This window comes from Sycon ciliatum, chromosome 1 (assembly GCF_964019385.1).
Source record: "Sycon ciliatum chromosome 1, ocSycCili1.1, whole genome shotgun sequence".
Lineage (NCBI taxonomy): Eukaryota > Metazoa > Porifera > Calcarea > Leucosolenida > Sycettidae > Sycon > Sycon ciliatum.
In genome coordinates, this window is record NC_088643.1 from 2,277,145 (window position 1) to 2,301,803 (window position 24,659).

At 44.8% G+C, this 24,659-nt stretch overlaps 1 protein-coding gene across 1 annotated transcript in view; it reads left to right on the plus strand.

Moving 5' to 3' along the window:
• The window catches only part of LOC135806786 (leucine-rich repeat-containing protein 15-like), a 150,354-nt gene that overhangs the window by 59,040 nt on the left and 66,655 nt on the right, over positions 1–24,659 (plus strand). The window contains exons 11-15 of the mRNA XM_065321000.1: positions 4,056–4,127; positions 5,020–5,091; positions 7,289–7,360; positions 17,600–17,671; positions 23,663–23,731. Coding sequence (XP_065177072.1) covers positions 4,056–4,127; positions 5,020–5,091; positions 7,289–7,360; positions 17,600–17,671; positions 23,663–23,731 — 357 coding nt within the window. The remainder of the gene's footprint in view (positions 1–4,055; positions 4,128–5,019; positions 5,092–7,288; positions 7,361–17,599; positions 17,672–23,662; positions 23,732–24,659) is intronic.

Genomic DNA, 24,659 nt, shown 5'->3' on the forward strand with positions numbered 1-24,659 from the left:
TGTCCCCTTTCTTTATATCTCATATTGCTAACCCACCCAAGTTGGGCGGTGTGTTGCTTTGAATTGTAGTTAGACCGCATGGTCATGTTATTAATTCGTCTCATAATCGTCCTGCAAGAAAGCACCACTCCCTGCTCAATACACAACATAACACGTCTCTGTAAGTTTGTATCCCCGGTGATGGTTTGACCTGGAGAGCATTATATAAGTGGTGCTTTTCAGGCAAAAAGCTTCGTCAACTTACTCAAGCTCAACTGATGAGGGGTGAATTCCCCGAAACACTGTGTAGTGAGCAGGGAGGTGTGCTTTCTTGCAGGTTTGCTGAGCGCAAGGTGCGACGTGCTCCTCCTGTGCTCGGGATGGCAGTCGGGAGTCAGTCAAGTGTCAAGTTCGGCAAGAAGCGTGTGTTCCTCTTTGGAACAACCCAGTTCATGACTAATACCGCCGAAGTCACAACGTCTAAGTTCGTAACCAGTTGATTATATGGGAAATATAGTAGGAGAGGTCCTACCCGTCCTAACGTACAACTGTTGCACTTGGGGCCTCACGCAATCTGCTCTCCAGAAGTTGGATGCCTTCCACCAACGTCAGTTGTGGTCTCTCCTTGGCATCAAATGGCCACAGCGCATCTCCAATGAAGCACTGTACTGGAGGTGCCAAATGGAGGAGATCAGCATCTTCGTACGCCGTGCCAGGTGGCGTCTATTTGGTCACATCCTGCGGCTGCCACCATCAACCCCCGCAGTATTGGCAATGGAAATCATTTTCGCAAATAACAGCACCAGATGGCTTGGCCGGCCACACGTCACTCTTCCCAGCGTGCTGCATCAAGATCTGCAGAAAGCCTGGCAGGGTAGACTCCTGACTCTGGGAGATCTCCATTCGCTCCGGGCAACAGCTGCCTGTCGTAAGAGCTGGAAGGCTCTGGGTGAGGCAATATGTTAATCCAACTAGTTAAAAATCAATGTACCTGTAATCCCGTATTAGCCCGACAGTGCAACGTCCAATCAACCGGATATATCTCCTCAATTTGCTCATCTCCCTATGTTTCCCTCTCTCTCTCTCTCTCTCTCTCTCTCTCTCTCTCTCTCTCTCTCTCTCTTTCTCTCTCTCTCTCTCTCTCTCTCTCTCTCTCTCTCTCTCCTTCTCTCTCCCTTTTCTCTAAAAGCCAGTCACGACAACAGCCATAATAATGTGTAACTCAATAACAACTGGAAATGTATTATCATCAAACATCCAAATACTATCTTATATTACCCAAATACCATAATACCATTATGATTATCAACTCCTTCAGTATTTAAACTGTAGGAATAGAATCACTGGCTGTTTGTCATTGACTGTTCTTCAGGGTTGTGTTGCTGGAGGTCGTGGCCGAGGCAGGCCTAGAATGTCATGGCTTGATAATAATAATTATTTCATGGTCTGCACTTGACGTGCAGTCCTTGCAGCTGCGGCACGCCATAGATTTTTATGGCGCTCGCTTGTTCATACTTGCTCTGTGACGCCCTGACAGTCTTAGGGCTATGGGCTTATGATGATGATAATGATGATGATGAATAGAATCACACCATCAATCACAATATCAACATGCAATAACTATCATAACGTATCGCATTCGATATCCATACTTATCCTGTATTCTTTTTTCCTTCCCTTATGTTGTTTTCTGCCTTGACATCAGCATCTTTCTTTATTATTTGATTTCTGTTTACCACCACTCAGCATAAGCGAAATTATCAATCATTTGATTGACGAAGACGCGAAAATGCAAATAATGATAATAATAATGTAGGACTCAGTGACCAGTCAAGGCAAGGTCCCCGTGACCAGTCGAGGTAAGGTCCCCTTGACCAGTCAAACAGTCACAAACCCCCCATGACCGGTCACAAATTAATTTACCTGTCACAATGCCCCACGACCAGTCACAAATCACTGCCATATATGTACATTATGTAAAGTGTTGTCTTCTCTGCGTGTTCTTCCGCGATTGCACGGAGATTTGCTTTACAGATAGCCCTGGTGGTTTTCAAACACTGGAGCAAAGTCAACTATGAGTCGTTTATGGAAAATTTCGAATTGCGTCAAAATCTTCTTTTTGTTATTAGAAGGAGGGAAACCATAGTCGGTACCACGGCAAAGCAGTTTGTTTTGCACCGAGGAAAGTAGTATGTTCGCGAGGTTAATGATCGTGTCTGTGTTGATATTCATGGAGCCGTTTCGCTTCGCACGTAACCATTTGAAGTTCTTATCATACTTGGCGATGAGTTTGACCTGCTGCTTGTTGTCATTCTCAGCAAGCAAAGTACCAAACCGGAGGTAGTCAAAATGCGAGAGGAAGGATCAAGCAGCACTGTACAAACGTTCACACAGAAACTTTAACGGAACATAGATTGTCATTTGACCGAACAGTATCGTCTTTTATGAATACTTTTTCTGGGTGTATTTGTGTGTATAAGCCAGTTCTGTGTAGGCAAAAGAAGCATTGTATATGTGGTAGTACTCAAGTTATATTCGCGAGTTCACACATTGTTCATTTTTGTGTGAATGTATATGGCTCATAGCTATGATCTCACCTCGCTGTTTCCCGCTCCTTTCTTGTTTTAGCACTGTCGTATAATTGTGTCACTCCAATGATCATGTATTGCTCTGCTGAACACTATATTTCTTCAGTCACGAAAATCCACTGATGAGAGTGACAAGAAAATCTATTTTGGTTTAACCTCTTTTTGGACTTCTTTGTTGTGTGGCATGACCGCGGAACTGATATTATTCATTGCTATCATTATAGTAAGTAAAAAGTGGGGAGGCTTCCTGCAGTTTCATAAAGAGTTAAGAGCAGAGCCCACACGCTCTCTTCCATTGTGAACCTGATGAAGGCAATTTGCCGAAACGTTGGAATAATTATTGTGAAATGAGTTGAACTATTGCAGTGGTAATGGAAGAGAGCTTGTGGGCTCTACTCTTAACTATCATTATAGTATAATAGTTATTACTTTCCTCCCGCTGTTGTTCCTCGGCACATGCAAACGGGCATTCTCCACTATTGCGGATATCGGCTCCTTATCACATCTCATGTATAGCTGCTCATTGGAGATGATGTTGGCGTATGTCACGTCCATCGAGTTACGTGATTGCTTACCATGAAAGACATCCAAGTTCCGAGTTGCAGCTTGCGTCAGGCCCCATGCCGCACAGTTGTATAGCAGATGTGGCTTGACATGGGCCTGATACAGTTGCAGTCTCCACTTCTGGCTGATCTTGTTTCGACAGACCCACAGGGTACGAAATAGAGGTTGCAACTTCGGCGATGATTTTGTTTAGGAATGGGTTTGCTCCCACACTGGAGCTCGCGCTATTCCACCGACGACTTGATGAGGGGTGAATTCCCCGAAACACTGTGTATTGAGCAGGGAGTAGTGCTTTCTTGCAGGTTTGCCGAGTCGAAGGTTCGATGGACTTCTCGTGTTCTCTGGATGGCAGTCGTGAGTCAGTCAAGTGTCAAGTCATCGGCGGAATAGCGCGAGCTCCCATGTGGGAGCAAACCCATTAATAGACCCACAGGGTGTACATTTTACTCCAGGCAGTTGATGCCAACCTCATTCGTCGCTCACAATTCTTACAAAACTCCTTGTCACCAAGGCAGGACCCAAGCTGGCCAGAGGATCGCCCAAGTGTGATCATCATGAGTTAGGTTCAGCCACTCTGTTTCCCCCGTGTACAGAGTAAGCGACCAGCTACTGAATACGTCCTTGATGACTGGAAGAGAATCGGACAACCACTGTTTAATTCTTGTTAAATTCCTCCAATAATAATATGTTTGGTGACTTAATAATAATTATTGTTATTATTTGAAACTCGGATGTTGAGCCATAAATGTAGAAAGGAAAAAAGACATTATGGATGCGAGTTAAGAGTAACTCATGATGGAGAGCTACTCTTAACTCGTATCCATAATGTTTTTTCCTTTCTACATTTATTGTTATTAACTCTGCCTTTTTTAATCTTCTATTTCGTCACCTGGTGTTTCTGGTCTGCTATTTCACAACCTGCAGAGACTTGTCCAATAGTAAAATCAGAGAGTTTCACAAAGATATGTTTCACAATATGAAAGGTTTGAGGAGTCTGTAAGTAACTGCCAACTTGTGCATTCACATTGTGCGAAACCCGGCAGTTTCCCCAGCTGGCAACTGAACGAACTATTCAGCGAGAAGTAGATCTACGTATGAGTAATGTGCCTTTAATACTGCTACCATACAATAATAGCTTTGATGTTTTGTTAAGTCAGCCAATTTCAAAACAGCAGACAGAAAGCAGCAAAAAGAGCACTTGCATTACATGTATCACATTTTCTTCTCAGACCGTTCTATGTCCAAATGCACCTGTTTTAAATCCTCCGAGCATAATAAGAAATTAGATTACTGATTAATGCGGTGTGTTGCGGTAGGCGAACACAAAGCGGTAGAGCTGTTTGCCGGCTAGGCTGGTACCTTGTTCGGGTGAGTGCGTAGCGCCTTCTTCAACTCTTGGACGCACCGTTCTACTTGTCCATCGGACGCAGGATGGTATGGCGGTGTGCGCATATGACTGATTTCGTCCTCCAAACAGAATTGGTGGAACAGATGTGACGTGAATTGCGGACCATTGTCGCTGACCAGGGTCTTCGGGATCTGCAAGCACGTATAATGCGTTGTACACACAGAGCCGCGTATGGCGTACAGATCATGTACATACAGACTATGGATTATTTATTATTATTATTTATTCATATTCAGTTACTAGGGCAGTCCCCACAGACCTATGGTCTTCTTACAGGGGGATTCAAACATAAACAGCACTCATATGCAAGAACACACGCACTGCAGGACACACAGAACGCAATAGAGAACGCACAGAGAACATAGGCAGAACACACAGCGGAACCCACACCACAGCATGATGTCTTCCAAACGAGCTGTTCTTATCATTATTACCTGTTTAACAGCAGTATTTTCTGTGTGCTTCATATTCATTTCATAGACGCTTGGGAAAAAGTCAGATCACAACAATAGAGAATGTCAATTTCACTGGTCTAACCGAAGTCTATAGCCTGTGAGTACTATCAACTATTCACAATGAGTGCTACCTACCGTGGTGACATGAAAACATGCATAGAGTATCACTGAAAGGCAGACAGGTCAAATACCATGATGAAGCAACAGAGGGTACCAAGTTGAAGTCGACTGGAGGAGGTTTCCAAATATTTTCTGGGTCTGAGACATGGTCAACGATTTTTACATTCTCAGCTCAGACCTTTGAGATTCTAGCCTTTTCCCGTTTGCTGTCATGAACTGAGATCTTTCCGGTTGGCTAGATTTTGTTTGTTTGGTTGTATCTCCATGCCAATGCATGACCACTATTGCTTTCTTGAGTGCACCAGCTGGTAAGGGAAGGAGCAGAGCCTCTCGCTCCATGCCCTTCCAAAACCGAATGAGGGAAGAACAATAATTGATTCATGCAATACGTCGAGAGTACGTGGTATGTGCTCAACGTTTATCCACCAAATTATTCAACACCTAGACTCATACATGAGCAGAAGTAGAATGATTAGTCCTAGGTTAAAAAAAGTTGTCGAACAATTAAGTCATAATGAACCTCTGAGTTACAACATAGTTTCAACGTTATCCCTCGTATAGCAACATCAGACCTGCACATTCCAAGTGTTGTTACTGTGTTGTATTGTGTACTAGTAAACTTTACCTGTATAACAACATTTTATTGTTTTTGTGCTTCATATTGACATTTGACCAAAAATCAGATCACAACGTTAAAAAACTGAGTTGTGTAGATATTCCAATAATGCTAATAGGAATAGTAGTAATACTCTTAAAAAGGACACACTTCAGGCCCTTTATGAACATCTTGAGTATTATAGCATTTTGTCTCAGAGGAAACTGTTTACTTAGGAATAGTAGTAGTAGTCGTAGCCCACATCATCGTGTCAACGAACTAATGTTTACTACACTACTAGCCTTTACCTGTTAACAACATTATTGTCTGTTAATAGTATTAGTGAAGCGGACATTACAAAAATGATGAATGAGAATACATGTATCTAAAATGGTTGTTCCTAATCGACTTTCTTGATTCTATCATCAGGGAAAATCGTCTCACAATAGAGGCTATACGGAGAAACAAACTACTTATAGGTTATTGGATAGTGGGAAGTATACAAGGTGAGGTGTGAAAAAACTAAAGTGGGAGAGAAGACGAAAGAAATTAGAAGAAAAGATGTGAGAGTGTTCCCGACGGTGTGAGCTACTACATAAGGTGAGTGAAATGAAGGCGTGGAAGCAGGTGAATGTGATAGAGTGAGGAACTGTGAGGTGTAGGTGTATGCGAATGAATACGTGTGAGAATGCTAGGTGAAGAGTCTCAGTTTTGTGACATTTTCTTTCTGAATGCATAGATTAGGATTGTGTTTACGGATGAAAACAGCTTCTAATACCTTAAGTTCACGAAACCTACGAGCACGACACAAAACAGTGAAGCATGAATCATCATACACTGAGCGGCATTGGCTACTAGACAAGAGGTGTTTCTTAATGGCTGACCCTTTCGTTGTGGTCTCACCTTCAGTCCGGTCATCTTCATCTTGGTTGTCCAACTCACTCTCTTCATCACTGCTCTCACTGCTCTCACCTCTTGTCTAGTAGCCAATGCCGCTCAGTGTATGATGATTCATGCTTCACTGTTTTGTGTCGTGCTCGTAGGTTTCGTGAACTTAAGGTATTAGAAGCTGTTTTCATCCGTAAACACAATCCTAATCTATGCATTCAGAAAGAAAATGTCACAAAACTGAGACTCTTCACCTAGCATTCTCACACGTATTCATTCGCATACACCTACACCTCACAGTTCCTCACTCTATCACATTCACCTGCTTCCACGCCTTCATTTCACTCACCTTATGTAGTAGCTCACACCGTCGGGAACACTCTCACATCTTTTCTTCTAATTTCTTTCGTCTTCTCTCCCACTTTAGTTTTTTCACACCTCACCTTGTATACTTCCCACTATCCAATAACCTATAAGTAGTTTGTTTCTCCGTATAGCCTCTATTGTGAGACGATTTTCCCTGATGATAGTCTCAAGAAAATCGATTAGGAACAACCATTTTAGATACATGTATTCTCATTCATCATTTTTGTAATGTCCGCTTCACTAATACTATTAATCGCATTGATAAAGTTATTGTCTCCTCGTCGCCTTTTCATTATTGTCTGTGTGCTTCATATTCATTTCATAGATTTTTGAGCTATAATCAGATCACAACGTTACAAAATGTCAATTTCACTGGTCTAACAAACCTAAAAAAGCTGTAAGTACTGTTCAGGACTCAACTTCTCCATGCTCGAGTGGTATCTGTTGCGGATGCGGGTTTGCTCTTTGTTTTGGTATTCCCTAGTTGGCTTGATTCTTTTATTTTATTTTCTGATTGGATTTTCCTATTTATTTGATTTGATCTCTCCTATTTACTTGAATGGATTTGTCACCATTGCCTTCCTTGCGTATTTATTTACTTCAAAGTATTTATTTCTGCACCTCGTGGCATGTCAAGAGAGCCAATTGAATTCAGGAGAGGGTGAGACCAACCACGGAAGAAGAGAAAAAGAAAAGAAATGAAGAGCACGTACACAAAGTGGGAAAGGATTAGCAACTTAAAAAAGCAATAGGATGCTCAGCGAGCTATGCAGCGGAAGTGGTGACTGTGATTTAGTTTACTGGGAGATACTGAAGTGCTGTCTGACGAGGGTACGGAATTTGGGCATATCTGGAGCTTGTCTAACACTGGGAGGCAGTTGGAGCCACGTGGAGTGGGAGGAAAATAAAGGGGAATTTACGAATAGGGTAGACCTAGGTAGGGGGAGACGAACGCAGCTTCGGGTGGTGCCACCTGACTTAAAGCTTGCGCTTTTAAGTTTATTTATTCCGACACCTAGTTTTTTTCAAATAAAGACGAAGTTCAGTAGTCATCTTTATTGTTCAATCCTCAAAATGTTATGCAAAATGTGAAGAACCATCCGAGGTAAATGTCCATTGTATATATTAAAAATGTTATTTTGCCATGCCAGCCGGTTATGATTAACCCTAGAACTACCAGAGGCATTATGATGCATTTGCGAAATTCAAAATTTGATTGCTTTGATATGGGCGGTTAGAATCCCCCAAAAATTGTGACTTTTATTTATTTTGTATTGTGTTATTGGCGACTGTACTTCCAAAATTTGAGTACTGTACCGAAATGCCAGGGTGTGTTACCTAGAATTACCGCGCGGCATCATATGACTTCACATACTACAGGCATCAATAAGAGAGCGAGTTTGGCTCAGAAACACAGGTGAATATTGTAAAGAGGAATACGTTTAGGAGCAAGTAGATGGAGGACCATGAAGGTGGTAATTTTCACATATGGAAATGCGACTATGCATATTTCACATGTAGTTTTGGTCTAAATCGTAATCCTGAATCCTGTCGAAACAGACAAATTTGTTCGCCCGAAGTGATGGAAAGTGATCCCCTATTATCATCTGCAACATAGAAAAATATGAAGTGCCAGCACAGGTAAAATATTCTTCGAACTTCCTTTGAGTTTAGGTCGGTCTGGCGGAAGCCATGTTCGGCAGGCGTAGTGTGGCTGCCGAAAGCATTTCATTTGATTTTGAAAAACTTCGGGGCAGGAGATTGGGAATGAATGCAAGGAGAGTGACTGGATCATTGTGGGCGAAGAATTAAAAGTGACACATAGTTATATGCTCCAGATGAGGATGAGTGAATACTAATTGCCCGAGCTTCTCGATGAGTCTGATACAGGATCCGACTCGAAGAAGCAAACGGATAACGGTGGTGATAAAGCTATGGAGCCATTCCCAAGACAGAACATCAACCTCCAAACCTCGGGCAAGACATCCTTCATGAAACTGTGCTCTCTGGCAGACAGTGGAAAATGTCTTGCACCAAGCAAGCCCGAAAGCAAGCAATCGGCTGTTGCTTCGGAAGTTCACGGGCTTTTCCTGGACTCTACTTTGAGTGAAGGCAATATCATGGCTTTGGTTTCGCATATTTTCCCAAGAGGCATCCTCTGTACACGCAATAATCTGCCGACGGCCCTTCGGCAGAATAGGATAGGACGCCATATAATCAAGTAAAATTCCTAGAAATAGTTTCCAGGAACTACTCTGCTACTTGAGGATTGATCACGAAAATGGTCTCCGGACACGACAGCGAACGGAAATACTTTCTTTGCTATGAGTCGCGACACCACTTTCACCTTCGCTTATATATGTATTTATCTTAGCAGTCAAAGAATGACCAACCTGGCTGAGGAAAATCCAGCTAATTGGCGAAGCAGCAGCCATTTCAGGAGTAATGGACAGAAATGTAGAGTTTTCAGGATGAGCATGGCAAAAAAATTCTCCTTTATTTTTCGGTAAACTGACGAGATGTCGCCCTTGTCTAGAATCCGTGAGAGATAGTCAGCCGTGGTGTTTCCACCCCTGGGGATCCACTGTGAAAACAATTCAATGACATTATGTGTTCGCGTTGACAGAAACAGGAAATGTCAACAGCTTCTTGGTGCAGCGTTGGGTTACACAAAAATGGACAGGACGTTTTGGCTGTCGGTAATAAGGACAAATTGCATGGCCAGACAATCGAGACACTAAAGAGATTAGGGCAAAGCGGGAAGCAATCAGTTCCGTTAATGTGGAGCGGCTGACATGGTCCAGGGACACTCACCCGTTGCGATTTCAACCCCTTAAACCACCCCACCAGTCGAGTCTCTAGCATCCGTGCGGGGCCCGGCAGACCAGATGGGCCTCCCATGAAAATGATCAAATACAGATTGCCAAAAACTTTTAAATTCAGACTTAGCAGCTTGCTCAATTGGGATAGCTATCTCCCAGCCTTCTTCTAGGGTTGGGACCAGACATGCGTGCAAGCTTCTTGTCTGTAAGCGCACCACTCAGCCCAGCGCAAGCCACATAGAGCTGAGCGACCCAGTTAGTTTGACAAGCAAGCGTGCAAGGACTATAGTGCGGTCAGACATAATCTCACCTAGCAGCAGTTTAAACTTGGATACACGGTTTGGGGTGACATGAATGCTGTTGTTGGCCCTGTCCAGGACATGATCCAAGATAAAGACCACCTGCCGGGGTTGAAAATTACTCTTTTGCTTGTTGATGACAAGACCGCATTTTTCCAAATCTGACCTCACAAGTGGGGCGACCCACTGGGTCTCCTCTATGGAGTTTGCGGCTCCGGTTCCGTCATCCAGATACAGGGAAATACGTATGCCTTGGTCATGCCAATGGGTGACCAAAGTGTTAGGTACCCCCTCCCGTACCTTTTCTAGCTGGCCTGCATGCACTTACGTACTCACATTTTGTCTCCTTTTGTTCCGTTGGCCTGGGTAGCTACTTGCGCGCCCAAATTTGCCATAGCTACCCAGGACCTTTATCTTGCCATTCAGACTTGATCTCTCTCTCTCTCTCTCTCTCTCTTTTCTCATTCGTCAATAATCACCATTTAGTCGTTTCGTTCGTCTTGGTCTCTTGTCTCGTCGTCTATAATAAATGTCGTTCCCACTAACTTGTTCCCGTTGTCAGTCGTCCTGTTTCGAATTCAACATTGGCGCCCGATTATTGATCGACCCACGACCCTGAGATCATCCCATGCCCAGCCGTCCTCATCCACCATTCGTCTCGTCTATGTCAACCTCGTGTCGTCCATGTCAGTCTCGTCTCTCCTACGCCAACCTCGTCTCGTCTCTATCAACCTCGTCTCTCCTACGCCAACCTTACCTCGTCTATTCTCGTTCAAGCCATGCAGGTCAGCTACCTTTCTCTCTTTCTTTTTTTTATGCTTCTTCGTCAAATTTATTTTCGTGAATTTTTTTGTAGTGTGTGTGCGCGCGTGTGTTCGTAAAACATTACCAAGTTAGGGGTCCGATCATGGTGAGCCACGCTCTAATTTTTGGATGTTTAGCAAAAGTGTAACTAGGCTGTATTAGCCCCGCGCAAAATACTAGTAATTCACGTTCCTCGTCAAACTCCAATAGTTATTACACACTATAAGTAGTACAGGAATAATCTGTAGTGCATTTAGTACACACTTTCGTGAGATCCGTGCGCGCGTGCAGTATGTGTGTGTGTGTTTTTTTCTCCGTCAGTCATTTTTTTTTAAATCTTTTTCTCTCTTTTTTTCTCTCCGCGAGGACGCGGGATTTTTTTTCATGGAGGGGTGGTATGTTAGGTACCCCCTCCCGTACCTTTTCTAGCTGGCTTGCATGCACTTACGTACTCACATTTTGTCTCCTTTTGTTCCGTTGGCCTGGGTAACTACTTGCGCGCCCATATTTGCCATAGCTACCCAGGCCCTTTATCTTGCCATTCAGACTTGATCTCTCTCTCTTTCTCTTTTCTCATTCGTCAATAATCACCATGTAGTCGTTTCGTTCGTCTTGGTCTCTTGTCTCGTCGTCTATAATAAATGTCGTTCCCACTAACTTGTTCCCGTTGTCAGTCGTCCTGTTTCGAACTCAACAAAAAGTTACACAGCACCTTTGTAAACACAAATGGGGCTGGCTTAAACCTCCAAGTTAACACGAGGAACACAATACCACGATGGCAGGTGAAGGATAGTTGCGGAGTGGAAGAGCAGCAGTGCACAACAGAAACGTTGTGAGTGAAAAATACGATTTTACACTCTTTCGCTACGCTCAGCCGTGAAAAAAACAAACACTTCTTTCACCTCTGGTAGTACTTTCCAGAAACTGACTGTGGTTGGTCCCCTGTGGGGGGGGGGGGCGGGGGGGGGGGGGAGGGGAAAGACCCAAGTGCCATCAATTTGTGTGGGACGGGTTGTGAGCTGCCTTTGGAGTGAACAATTTCTCAGTGCCTTCTAGGTTCAGCCTGGTCACATAACTGAGTGGTTAGAGCATTGCTCATGACAATCAAGGTCCCCAGTTCGAGTCCTGGTGGGCCTAGCGTTTTCTTTTCTTTTCAGGAAGTTCACTTCCCCGAATGATCCTTTTAAATAGCCATCAGCACTCAGCCAAAGGCCGGAGATTTGCACCCACTGGGCTGGCATCCAGCAGCGAAAGGTGGGGCCATGCATCATATGAATATTGATATGAAGGCAGGTAAAGAACAGAGAGAAGAACACAACACTCTTTAAAATATCGGTCATAGGAAACACGAGAGGGCTTTGAGGAAAATAGGACCGGAAGAACTCTGCCACCCACCCCAGAGCATTACAAATCAAGGACCTTACGCAGGTTTGCTGCCGAGCCAAGGAGAGCATTCTTTTGCAATTCAGACACAGAGAAGTAGGTGGTGATACCGATGGTGTCAAGGTATCCTGGCAACTGTTTGGAAACAGTGCCCAAAGTGCCAACTACCACAGGAACAACCTGAGTTTCAACTTACCATAGCCGATGGACTTCGCGAGCAAGAAGTTGATACTTGGCACGTTTCTCAACTTCCTTTTCAGCAACGCGTGGAGCACCAGGTACGGCAATGCCAATGATCAGGGCCTTCTTGGCAGGTCCATCAACCAGAACAATATCAGGCCATTGCTGCGCAATGAAGCGACCGCACCGTATAGTGAAATCCCACAGAATCTTGATCTTCTGGTCCTGCGGAGAGATGTTGGCGTCTGAAGTATCTCTAGCTTCAGGGACGTTATCTTCAGGTGCAGGATGCTCTTGTACCATTGCATTGGTCTTGGTATGCTCAAGCACCAGATCTCAGTGGTGTTTTTTGTACTCGTCTTCACATGGTATCCCATGTGCACGACAGCATCCAGCAGCCAAAGGTAGGGTCATGCATCATATGGATATTACACAGAGGGTGTGCGCCTTAACCTGCAATAGTGCTCAAATGCCCGGAATGGGCAGAGCGTAGTACGCAAGAGGTACACAAAAGGAAGTATATAGGGCTGTTTTTTGTTGTAACTCAGAGTTTCATGGCAAAAACCAATCATCAGACAACATAAGGAGATTAGAAAAACGCAGGTATATGAAGGCAAACAGGGGAGATAGAATAATTCAGTGCAGACAATATGATAATCATTCAACACCTCCCAGAGGCAGTACGCTCTGACGTGCCGGAATGAACATCTCAGGTGCTGGGTGAAACATGACCACGCACACTCATCCACACACACACACACACACACACACACACACACACTAATCCACACACAGCCTCTCGTTCTCACACACTCCCGCATTATCACACCTAAACACACGCGCACGCACACACACACACACACACACGCACCAAACACACACACGCACCAAACACACACATGCACCACACACACACACATACACACAGCCTCTCGTTCTCACACACTCCACACTCCCGCATTATCGCACCTAAACACACACACACGCACACACACACACACACACACACTCACACACACACACACCAAACACACACGCACCACACACGCATGCACCACATACACATACCTACACACAGCCTCTCGTTCTCACACTCTCCACACTCCCGCATTATCGCACCTAAACACACACACACACGCGCGCGCGCGCCAAACACACACGCACCACACACACATACACAGACACACACACACATACACACATACACACACATGCCAAACCCATAGCACGTCATACACGTTATGTCACTTCATAACCCAGCAAAAACTTGCGCTGGTGGCGGCACTTTGATACCAACTCGCTCCTTTTGTTAAGTGAGATGGCATTTGGAGTGGTGAGGATGTGAAACTTCTCCGTGAGGCACAGGCTGCATCGTTTGCTGCTGTTGCTGTAGGATGGGGCGCGATCTTTTATTTTCCAGCTGATGTCAAAATTGCGCTGGGCGTTCTGAAGGTCCCAAATATGCTTTGAGAGCTCCGTCGATGTAGAGTATTTCTCATGCCGGAATGTTGTGGAGTGGTTGTTGTAGCGCGATTTAAAGGTGTTGGCCGTCAGTCCGGTGTATGTCTTGGTCTGGAGAGATGACACATGTGCCTGGTATATGACGTCAGTCGACTGGCATTCCCCCTTGAGCGGGCAGGATGGCTTGACCCGGCAGTTACAAGGCTCAACGGGCGGCCTTGGCTGGAGCTTCGCAGCGTTGTGACCTTTGATGATGGAGGCTACGTTTCTCATGCAGCTGTAGCTGATTTTTATCTTGTTTTTGTTGAAGATCTTATTCAGTGCCGAACCCTTTGGAAAATGCTTTTTGATGAGGCCCAGGAACCTTGCACCAACGTTGGTTCTGACCGTTGTGCTATAGGGCGGGTTAAACCAAATCACATCTCTGCTGCGCCGCTTCCTTCTTTTCCTTTGTTCCGGTTCGTCACTGTATGCTATGGTTCTTGGATGTCCGCTTGCTGCCAGGGCGTCCTCATATACGGGCTTGGCATCACTAAAGACGTCTTCATTACAAGATATCCGCTGAAGACGCTTGTTAACGCCAATCGGGATCTGCTTCAATACTTGTGGCGGGTGGCAGGAGCTGACATCAACATATACTGGAGTGCTATTTGGTTTTCTGTACGGCTGAAAGGTACCGGTGTTGAGGTTCATTGATATGTCGAGGTAATCGATGACCTTTCTGTTAGCGTCTATTGTAAACTTCAGGCCGTGTGTTTGGAACACCTGGATTATCTCCTTACGCAAGCGGTCAGCTCCATGGCCGGTGGCATCCTTGACTATGGCCAGACCATCGTCTCGGTACAACCCGACACATTCCTCGCCTAGAAGTGGGCGGAGCTTGCTGAGCATGAAGGCTCCTACAAGCTCACAGGCCTCAGCTCCATCGTATGAGCCCATAGTTACGTCGAAAGATCCATCCTTCTCCTTCTTTACCCACGCTTGTCCTTTGTGGAACAACAGCGATTTACGGCAGTGCAATATGATGTCTGTTTCTTTTTCGGATATTGTGGCAAACGTCTTCGCGTAGTCGAGAGCTTGCCGCAGGAGGTCTTCCATAATAGACGGGTAGAAGTCCACAATGTCGAACACGATGAATGTGAATCTTGATTTGTTCTCATATGGATATTAAATCAGTGTCTGCTCCAGCGCCGGGTGAGCCGGGTAATCCACCCGGTTGGGCGGCGCTTGGACCCGATTGAAAATATAGTACCGGGTCACCTGTGACCCTGTTGGTACTTTACACTTTCGAACTTTGAAAGGACTGACCACATGGCTTGTATGTGTCAGATACTGCTTCTTCTTTCGTAATTTTCTAATTCCTGCCCTCTCTTTTCTAAATGCGGCTTATCCATTCGCCTTTATATCATTGGACCTAAGTTCCCGTTTATTGTCCGAATTAAAATAAACCAACCAACCAGTTAAAGCATGTGCCTCGGCTGGTGAGACAGCGCCAGGTACATGTGTACCCGGCCACGACCCGGTTGAAATGGTTGCGCCAGGTACACGTGTACCCGGCTGTCCTACAATCCTAGAGCAGACACTGTAAATATGATGGTAAGTAAACGACAAAGAAAAACACACACACGCAACTGTTTGGAAATAGTGCCCAAAACCCCAACTTCCACAGGAACAATCTGCGTCTCAACTTGCCATAGCCGATGGATTTCGCGAGCCAGGAGTTGATACTTGGATCGGATACAGGCCATCGTAACGGAGAAGGGCTCCTTCCGCTTGTCGGCCAGGAGGATTCCAAGCCGTTTCAGGAATGCTCACGCAGCCTTTGCGCAACCTCCGGTGGCACTGAAGACCAGGGGCAAGAAGGAGGCCTGCTCAACCTCTCGCACACTCTCCTCATATGCCCACCTCTTCTCTTGCTCATGCCTGGAGAAGGTCGACGCGAGGGATGGGGCTTGGTTAGAACGAGCAAAGGGTTGAACACCGGAACATCGAGGAATGTTCGGTCGAACCTACTACCCCAACCCCCCGACGCCGCTACGTGCAGGCGGGCTCCATCAGTGCATATGGCTGACCTGTACCCAAGTAAATTAGTTGTTCTCCACTCAATGGCTGTAAATGAGGTTCAACAATTACGTTGGTGGCAATCTCGCGAAGCATTACGGCGGTGACGTCACGAATCTCATTGTGGCGTAGAGCAGGATAGCCGCCTGTGGGACATGACATGGCATGCACAGCATCAAAGTTCTTGCCACACACATACGATGTAGGGTGGCAGAGCGGGTCCAGTCATACCGGAGGCATAATGCATCCCGGAAGGCACCATTGTTGAGAGTGAATCCATGCTGGCGGAGTGGGCGACAGGGGATCCAGCTGGAAGCACCTCTTTCCGCAGCAAGCTCGACAGTCCGCTTCAATGATGGGCTGCAGTTACCCAGACGATTCTCGTGCTCCACGCTATTATGGGCACGAGAAGCTGCTATGGCTTCACGCTTCCTCTGCCTTGTCGCAGCACGGATCCCTTCCATGGAGTGATGTTGGTGCAACATCTGTTGCACAAGGGGCACCGGATGCGTGCAGAGGCGGCGCACTGACAGGAGAGAGTGCACGGGTTGAGAAGGCTCACACCTCCATCATGGCAAGGTAACGCCAGGATGTCTTGCTCCAGGATGTCCCGCTCCAGATCTGAAAGGATCTCCAGATATGAAATTAGCAAAGCATCCAGCGCGAAGTATATCGTATGCGTTATGGATTCAATCTGTATCTCGCCCTGGGGCTTCATCTGCCAGCTACACGAACCCGTGCCGGACGATCTCGCCCTGCCTCCCAAGGTAGTGCCCTTTGGAACATCCTGCCGGATGCAGTCAGAGTACTGTCGTCTCTCAGCAGCTTCAAAGCTGCCGTCGTACCGTATACCCTTTGATCCTACTGATACTTTAATAACCATTAAAACTTGCCTGGAGACAGCTTCCTGTTGGTGATAGATTCTCATGGTTTACCATTATTATTTGCCATGGCGAACCCCGTAAGTCCGTAACTGGCAGTGCAAGTTTTGGCCTTTAAAAATCCTGATGTTAGTAGCAATCACGTTTAAGTACTCCCGTTAGCAGTTAGTACTTACTTCAGTAGTTTCAGGAGTGCCTTATTAGGCGGGTTACAGAACTGTCATTCGCTGACTATACTTGTAGTGTAGATAACGCTTCACTCTTAATTGAGATATCTACTATTCTCTCTTCTTTCTCATTATTTTCTCCCAACCCTCCTTCCCTGTACCACAATAACATATTCGCTGCCTTGTCATTGAGCATTTCTGCTCGTTTGGATCAAATGAAGTGTGCAAACAAACAAACCTCTGATGCGTGCTCCAGCCGGCAAATGGATCCTGACGAGTTCAGGTGAGGTGCGCATGTTGCGTACAATCACAGTGTGCATGTACATATACATGTACGTGTCACTTGACATGCATTGACATGTACGTGTCACTTGACATGCATTGACATGTACGTGTCACTTGACATGCATTGACATGTAAATCTATGAACACTGTGAGTTCTCTGGGCTACCTGAAGGGCTTGTGAAATGGTTAACACAGGCTCTAGTTTTCAGGAGCACTGTATTTGTTCAAGGGGTAAAAAGAACAGTTACTTCGAAGTACGTTTGACATTTTTGTGCTTCTCAATCTCATTTCAGGTACCTTGAGTACAACTCACTAACCTCTCTACCGTCTGGAGTATTTGACAGGCTTTATTTGCTGATCCACTTGTAAGTTTGTCCTCAGACAGACCTTTAAGAGCCAATGCCTAAATGACCAAACATGGCCAAGTTTCCGATTTCGCTCTAAAGTTGGCTCCTTTTACCCCTGGATGTCATGCACCCATTGTGAGTCATTTATGACAGACTCAGACTCTCTGACGTGGAGAGTATAACCGTAAAATAATAATACTTGAAGTAATAATAATAATAAATGGTTTGCTCCCCACACCGGAGCTCGCGCTATTCCGCCGACTTTACTTGACACTTGACTGACTCACGACTGCCATCCAGAGCACACGAGAAGTTCATCGAACCTTCGACTCGGCAAACCTGCAAGAAAGCACCACTCCCTGCTCAATACACAGTGTTTCGGGGAATTCACCCCTCATCAGTTGAGCTTGAGTAGGCTGAGGAAGATTGTGCCTGAAGAGCACCACTTATATAGTGCTCTCCAGGCACAAACATCACCAGGGATACAAACTTACAGAGACGCTCCGTTTCAAGCGCGACAAACACCTCGTATAGCGCGAGCTCCGGTGTGGGGAGCAAACCATTTCTTACAAATCATCGCCGAAGTCGCAACCACTACTTCGTAATAATAATAATATTAATCACTTGCCAATAACAAAGACAACAATAATACCATCAGCCCCCATTCACCGGTTTTGACGGTACTTCACTGATGTTGAATGAGAAGAATTATATTGCTGCCTTCAGTGCTATTGTGTCGCTGAAGGGCTCGATTTCAGATTTGATGACGGTTACTTTTCAACGGATTTTGTTTTCTGATTTAGCTCTCTTGCTATTACTGTACCTGCTTGTGTTAAGTCTCATTCTCGCAGATTAGTTGTATAATAGATTGTACATGCATCATTGTAGATTTGCTGTTCACAGTATTTCTCTCTTTTTTCTTTCTTTTTTCTCAGTCTCCCTTATTATATTTTCTTCACATACAACAGCAGTACTCCCCATGGTCTTAAATGACCCGGGATGCTGCATAATACAAACACAAAACCAATAAAGCCACCCCCATAATAATAATAATAATAATAATAATAATAATAATAATCTTCACTAGTTTGAGGGAAAGAGACATACGGGAAAAGTCTGAAGAAAAAATTGACTCTCACCACCAGGACTCGACGTACTTCACGTGCACTCTAGCACGCGGGGAGCCCCAAGTCATAAAATCTTCACTAGTTTGAGGGAAAGAGACAAACGGGAAAAGTCTGAAGAAAAAAATGATGGTGTAGTCGTCATCCCAGCAGAGACTGTTCAACATTTTCTTCAGACATTGTCTCCACAGTTTTACAATACATGTCGGAATACAGTGTACACAAATGTCGATCCAGCTTGTATTACTGATTGCGGTTATCAAATTGTTGTCTCCTCGCCGTTTGTTCAAATAATAATAATAATAGGTTGAACTCGAATGGTGAGCCAATATAGTTATGATGAAGAAAGGAAAAGGACAAAATGTTACGAGTTATGACAAACTGTCCACCAACGTAACCAGATCTTGTGTCAGGTCGCCGAATGTCTCAGTACTCCTTGTCAGTTTTGTGCCATTTTGTCGCACTTGCTGGCTGTATAAGATCTGGTTACGTTGGTGGACAGTTTGTCATAACTCGTAACATTTTGTCCTTTTCATTTCTTGAGCAGGGAGTGGTGCTTTCTTGCAGGTTTGCCGAGTCGAAGGTTCGATGGACTTCTCGTGTGCTCTGGATGGCAGTCGTGAGTCAGTCAAGTGTCAAGTAAAGTCGGCGGAATAGCGCGAGCTCCGGTGTGGGGAGCAAACCTTTCTTCCTTTCTTCATCATAATAATAATAGTAATAATATTTTAAACTCGGATACTGAGTGTGTTGCTTTGCTGCTTCGATTTGTAGTCAGACCGCATTGTCATGTTATTAACTGGTCTTGTCATCGTCCTGTAACAGTCGGCATTCTTTGTTGCAGCGGGACTTAGCTAGTGCACATTTTCGCTGCGCTCACCTTCCCCTCTTCGGTCCTACGTAACCATGAACCTTCAAAGTGGGAAGGCTGTTGGTTTGCGCACTGGAGATGTGTTAGAGCTAGGTCTCGGGTCGCTGAATGTCTCAGTAGCCTGTCAGTTTTGTGCCCTATTATCGCACTTTCTGACCGTTAATCATCTTGTTACAGTCGTGGATAGTTGCTGCATAACTCATTCTCATGTATTTCTTCTCTTTTTTAAATAATAATAATAATTCAAACGGTAGTTTGGAGGCGGTGGAAAAAACAGTTTCGTATTCAGTATTCGCATGCAATGACGCAAATCAACACAATTCAGTAGACACTTCCTTTCTATCAAACGTTTTCTTTCCCTTCTCTTCAGGATAGTACAGGGAATGTTGTAAATTTGAAAAAAACACATAACTATAATTATAGAGAAAGAACGAAAAAATCAACACTTCAACATAGGCGATAAAATGATAAAAGTGTTAAAAAAACTCAAAAACAAACAGCTGCAAGTTGTAGACTAACACGCTGAACACATCAGGGAGCACTTGCACGTGCGCACAATAATTTGAAAACAATAAATTAATCCTTGGCATTCCATCAGAGCCTATTCTCTTTCGGTTCTTTTTCTTAGTCTTTCTTGGCCTTGTGGGTGCGTGTGCATGTGTGTGTGCGTGCACAATAATTTGAGAACACTTTATGATTCACTGCTTACTCCCACAGTTAGGTGCTACATCTGCCGCTAGGGTTCACCGGTAGTACGGGGGCCAGGGCTGAAAAAAGTGCTTCAAATAAAGTTTCGTTCCGACTTTTAGCGCACAACAATTTGACACCACAGAGTCATAGCGGAGGCAATACAGACATGAAATCTAAAAAAAACCGCTTCGAAAAGTGAATGGAAGGTCCCGAACGAGGTGATTTTGTCTTCCACTCGGCCATTACGTGCGGTATGCCCTGGAAGTCGTAAAATAATGACTTGTCAAGACAGAGGAGACTTCCCTACACAACCCCAGTGCAGGCCCGCTGCGCAAAACTAAATTCAGTCCTGGTATTGTTGACACGCAGGTGATGGTTTCGGCACCACGAAGGGCCCGGGCAACAATTTCGAAAGTGGAGTAGGATGTGGTATGTCCTGAATGACTGGGTCAACTCTCTCTCCTCCGATCGACTTCCGAGTCAGTCCTGGTATTGTTGACACGCACGTAGCGGTTTCGGCACCACGAAGGGGCTGCACCTCTAGCACTAACAATGTGAGTTTCACGACGGTAATCTGGCACCATCATGGAGGTGCCGGGATGTCGGAGGGCAAACATACGCCGAGGGCAACTCGGCAAAGCGTCTCTGCTCCCGTTGTCGAGCCAGGACGGAAAGATTGCATTTTCTGTCGAAAGTTGTTGCTCGGAAAGAAGCACAAGTACCAAAAGACATCTCAGTGCCAATCTCTCAACGCAGCCCAGAAAGTGTTCGATGCAGCCGAGGTAAGAGAGGACAACGCAATTCGAGAGGTACATTACCATCGTGACGCGAGTTTTGGAAGACAAAATGACATCGATTTATCGGACAGTACAGGTGGAGAGGCGCAAGTGTTGGCTAGCTTCCTTGAAGTAGTCCACAAGAAAGACTTGCGGCACAGGAAAAGAAGTTCCTGGATCCCATTCCAAAATTGAAGCTCGATATATTCTCAAACAGAAAGTCACGAACGGCAACCAGCCAGAGCAAAGCAGTATCTGTATTGCATGCCGACTGCGCTCTTTCCAGCAAGATGGCTGTTATCGCCCAGAGTCGCCATATGGATGTTCGTCAAATTCTCTCGTACCCATTGGGATCAGCACCGCTATCTCTCTGTACCTCAGATGGCACAGTAGTGAAGACTAACAAGTCTGCACTGCTCCAGTTATGAAGGTTTCTGATGGTGTAAGTCCACCCGGAAATACTCCATCTGAGTCAAGTGCTCTCATTGTTGATGCTATGGCTATGTTACAAGCCATGAGCTAGAAATCACTACCTGCAACCTTCTCTGACCTTGCATATAACATATTATCACTCCCTTAGTATTGACTCCCATTCATTTTCGCTATACCTAAGCAGTCAAATATTCCTGCATATTTCACTCCTTAGGGGCTATATTGACTGCTTATATTCGACTGCTTAGAGGTTGCGCAGTTGAACGGTGCCTAGTGCAGCATTGTCACTGCATGAGTAGGTGGTGGTGCAACGGTTGTGCAATCGTAAAACCGGGATTCATGAGGTTATCGTTCTGGAATTTGAAATACGGACTGTTTGTCGTGATAAATCTAATATTGACTTCGTACTTGGGCTCGCCATCACTTTCTTTGCCTACTAAGTTTCGTTTTGTTAGGTCTATTGTGCTCGCGACTGTTTTATACGGATGCCAATCTTGGACATTATCTGCCTCATCAATGAGAAGAATTTCATCCTTCTAGATGAAATGCTTCCGCCGACTCTTAGGAGTAACATACCACGACCGGCGTACCAACCAATCTATCCTGGAAGAAATCAATGACATCATCGGAGCAAGGATGCGGCTAGCCAACGAAGTCAAGAAATTTAAGTTGATGTGGTTTGGCCATGTTACGAGACATGACGTTTTCTCCAAGCCCTTCCTGCAAGGATCAACTCCTGGATCAACTCCTGGATCTCGACCGAGAGGAAGGCCCGCGACATCATGGATTTCTAACATTAAATGTTGGACGGGTCTTCCCTTGCATGCACTCTCTCATGCAGCACACGATAGAGTTGGATTCAGAGACATCATTCACAATTCTCTCGCTAATTAATGCCTCTACGATCACCTTGTGATTATGAGTTATACATACAAACATACATTTTTCGAGCATCTTGCGGGGTTTGCAGCTCTTTATAAAAATGCTTTGCTTCACGGAAACTTATTTCATTGCGAAGAGCTGCGCTTCGGTCCTCTGAGCTGTGCTGATGAGCTCTAACAGAGCAAAACAGTTGCTGTCCACAGATTTGAGTACATACATACATACATACTTGGTCAGTATAGGAAATAAAAACCTCGTAAAAGACCTCGGCTTCGCCTCGGTCTTTTACTCGGCTTTTATTTCCTATATTGACCTCGTACTCAGTCAATATTAGATACTTCATTCACTGCTCACCAAGGCTGGAAACTAGTGGACGGCAAGCTCCAGGTTGCAAAGCACAGTCTTTGCATTGCACTGATGTTTGTGGATGCAGCGCTGCAGATAACTGCCAGAACAGGGCCAGTGATCTGGAACCATAAACTGCCACTATAGCATGAGATTGAGTTTCAATTACGTACATCTACATTACATACACATCCATGGACAATGTACACGTAAGAGTAGTATGTTTTTTTATATTCCTTTCTGGCATTCCTGCAGTCTGTATATATCCCAATGGTCTTCATTCCAGATCGTGTTCACTTGATTTGAGTCCTTCAATCGTTTTACAACATTACTGTAGGCTAAAAATAAGAATAAAACAGTAGTTGCTATGGTGTTGCTATGCAGTTGCCATGGTTACCATGCACTAAACTTCAACGGCTAATTTCAGCACCTTCCATCACGTTTCGAGGGTCAAAAAATATATTGTTGAGCTTCTTGTGGTCCCCTCTACACGTTGAAACTCTCAAAACGTTGTGCGCTCTCAACTGCAACGAAAGTAAACATTTTGGGCACCTGGCCCCCGTACTACGGGTGTTAGCGCCCGTCGTGAGTTGCCTTCGGGAACAGACACGATAATTTACTTCAACTTTACATGATTGAGATATTGTAATTTTCAGCGAAGAGACCACTTGATTTGAGGATGGTGTTTGAAGGGTTTTTCATGTAATGAAGTGGCTGCAATGGAGTCTAAATACTAATTAGTTTATCTTGAGAAGTAAATGATATAAAGGATTAAATCGAGAAGCAGTTTTACAGAAGGTCTTGTGTCACATAGTGAACAATTGCAAACGATTGTTGATTAGGTTGACCCTGCATGCCATAAGTGTTCCCTGTATTTCTGTTTGGCTTACAGAAATGTATCATTTAACCAACTAACAACCCTACCTCAAGGCCTGTTTGATGACTTGCCATTAGCATCCATGTAAGTGTGACTAGAATATTTCTCCTACGGTTGTTGTTGTTGTTGTTGTTGTTTTTGTTTCAAATCTCTATTCTCACGATAGCCAGTGGCCAATAAGAGATAATAGTGTAAGAAAGGAGAAAGAGTGATTTGTTGTTGTTGTTGTTGTTGTTGTTGTTGTTGTTGTTGTTGTTGTTGTTGTTGTTGTTGTTGTTGTTGTTGTTGTTGTTGTTGTTGTTGTTGTTGTTGTTGTTGTTGTTGTTGTTGTTGTTGTTGTTGTTGTTGTTGTTGTTGTTGTTGTTGTTGTTGTTGTTGTTGTTGTTGTTGTTGTTGTTGTTGTTGCTGTTGCTGTTGCTGTTGTTGTTGTTGTTGTTGTTGTTGTTGTTGTTGTTGTTGTTGTTGTTGTTGTTGTTGTTGTTGTTGTTGTTGTTGTTGTTGTTGTTGTTGTTGTTTAGTATATGTAACACCGAAGTGATACGTTGTTGTTGTTGTTGTTGTTTGAAATCTTTTATTCTCATGACCTGAGGCCAATAAGAGAAAAATAATTAGCTTGTTGTTATTGTTTTTTTTATGGAAAAACCACAAACCTTCAGACATGTGAATGTGCACATGATATACAGTATACATACGTATGTATCGAGAAGGCAGCACAGAAACGGCAGCTCGTCCGACCTTGGTTTTCGGAGCCAACACTAGGCAGACGGTCGGTGGCCCAGTCCCAGTGGCTGGAGCGCAGGAATCTGTGGACGCTGCACTTGAAGGACTGCAACCTTTTCTGGTCGGGCTGATCCCGGAGGTGTTGGCAAGGCAACTGGTTCTAGGTGTCCAGCACTCCTTCAGGGAACGACCGGCGGATGTTGTTGCTGGAACTGGCTGGGATATCAGACTGCACTGGCTGGTAGCGGTGACCGGCCGCCACCCGCGCCTGCTGCCTGGTGTTGGCAGGATG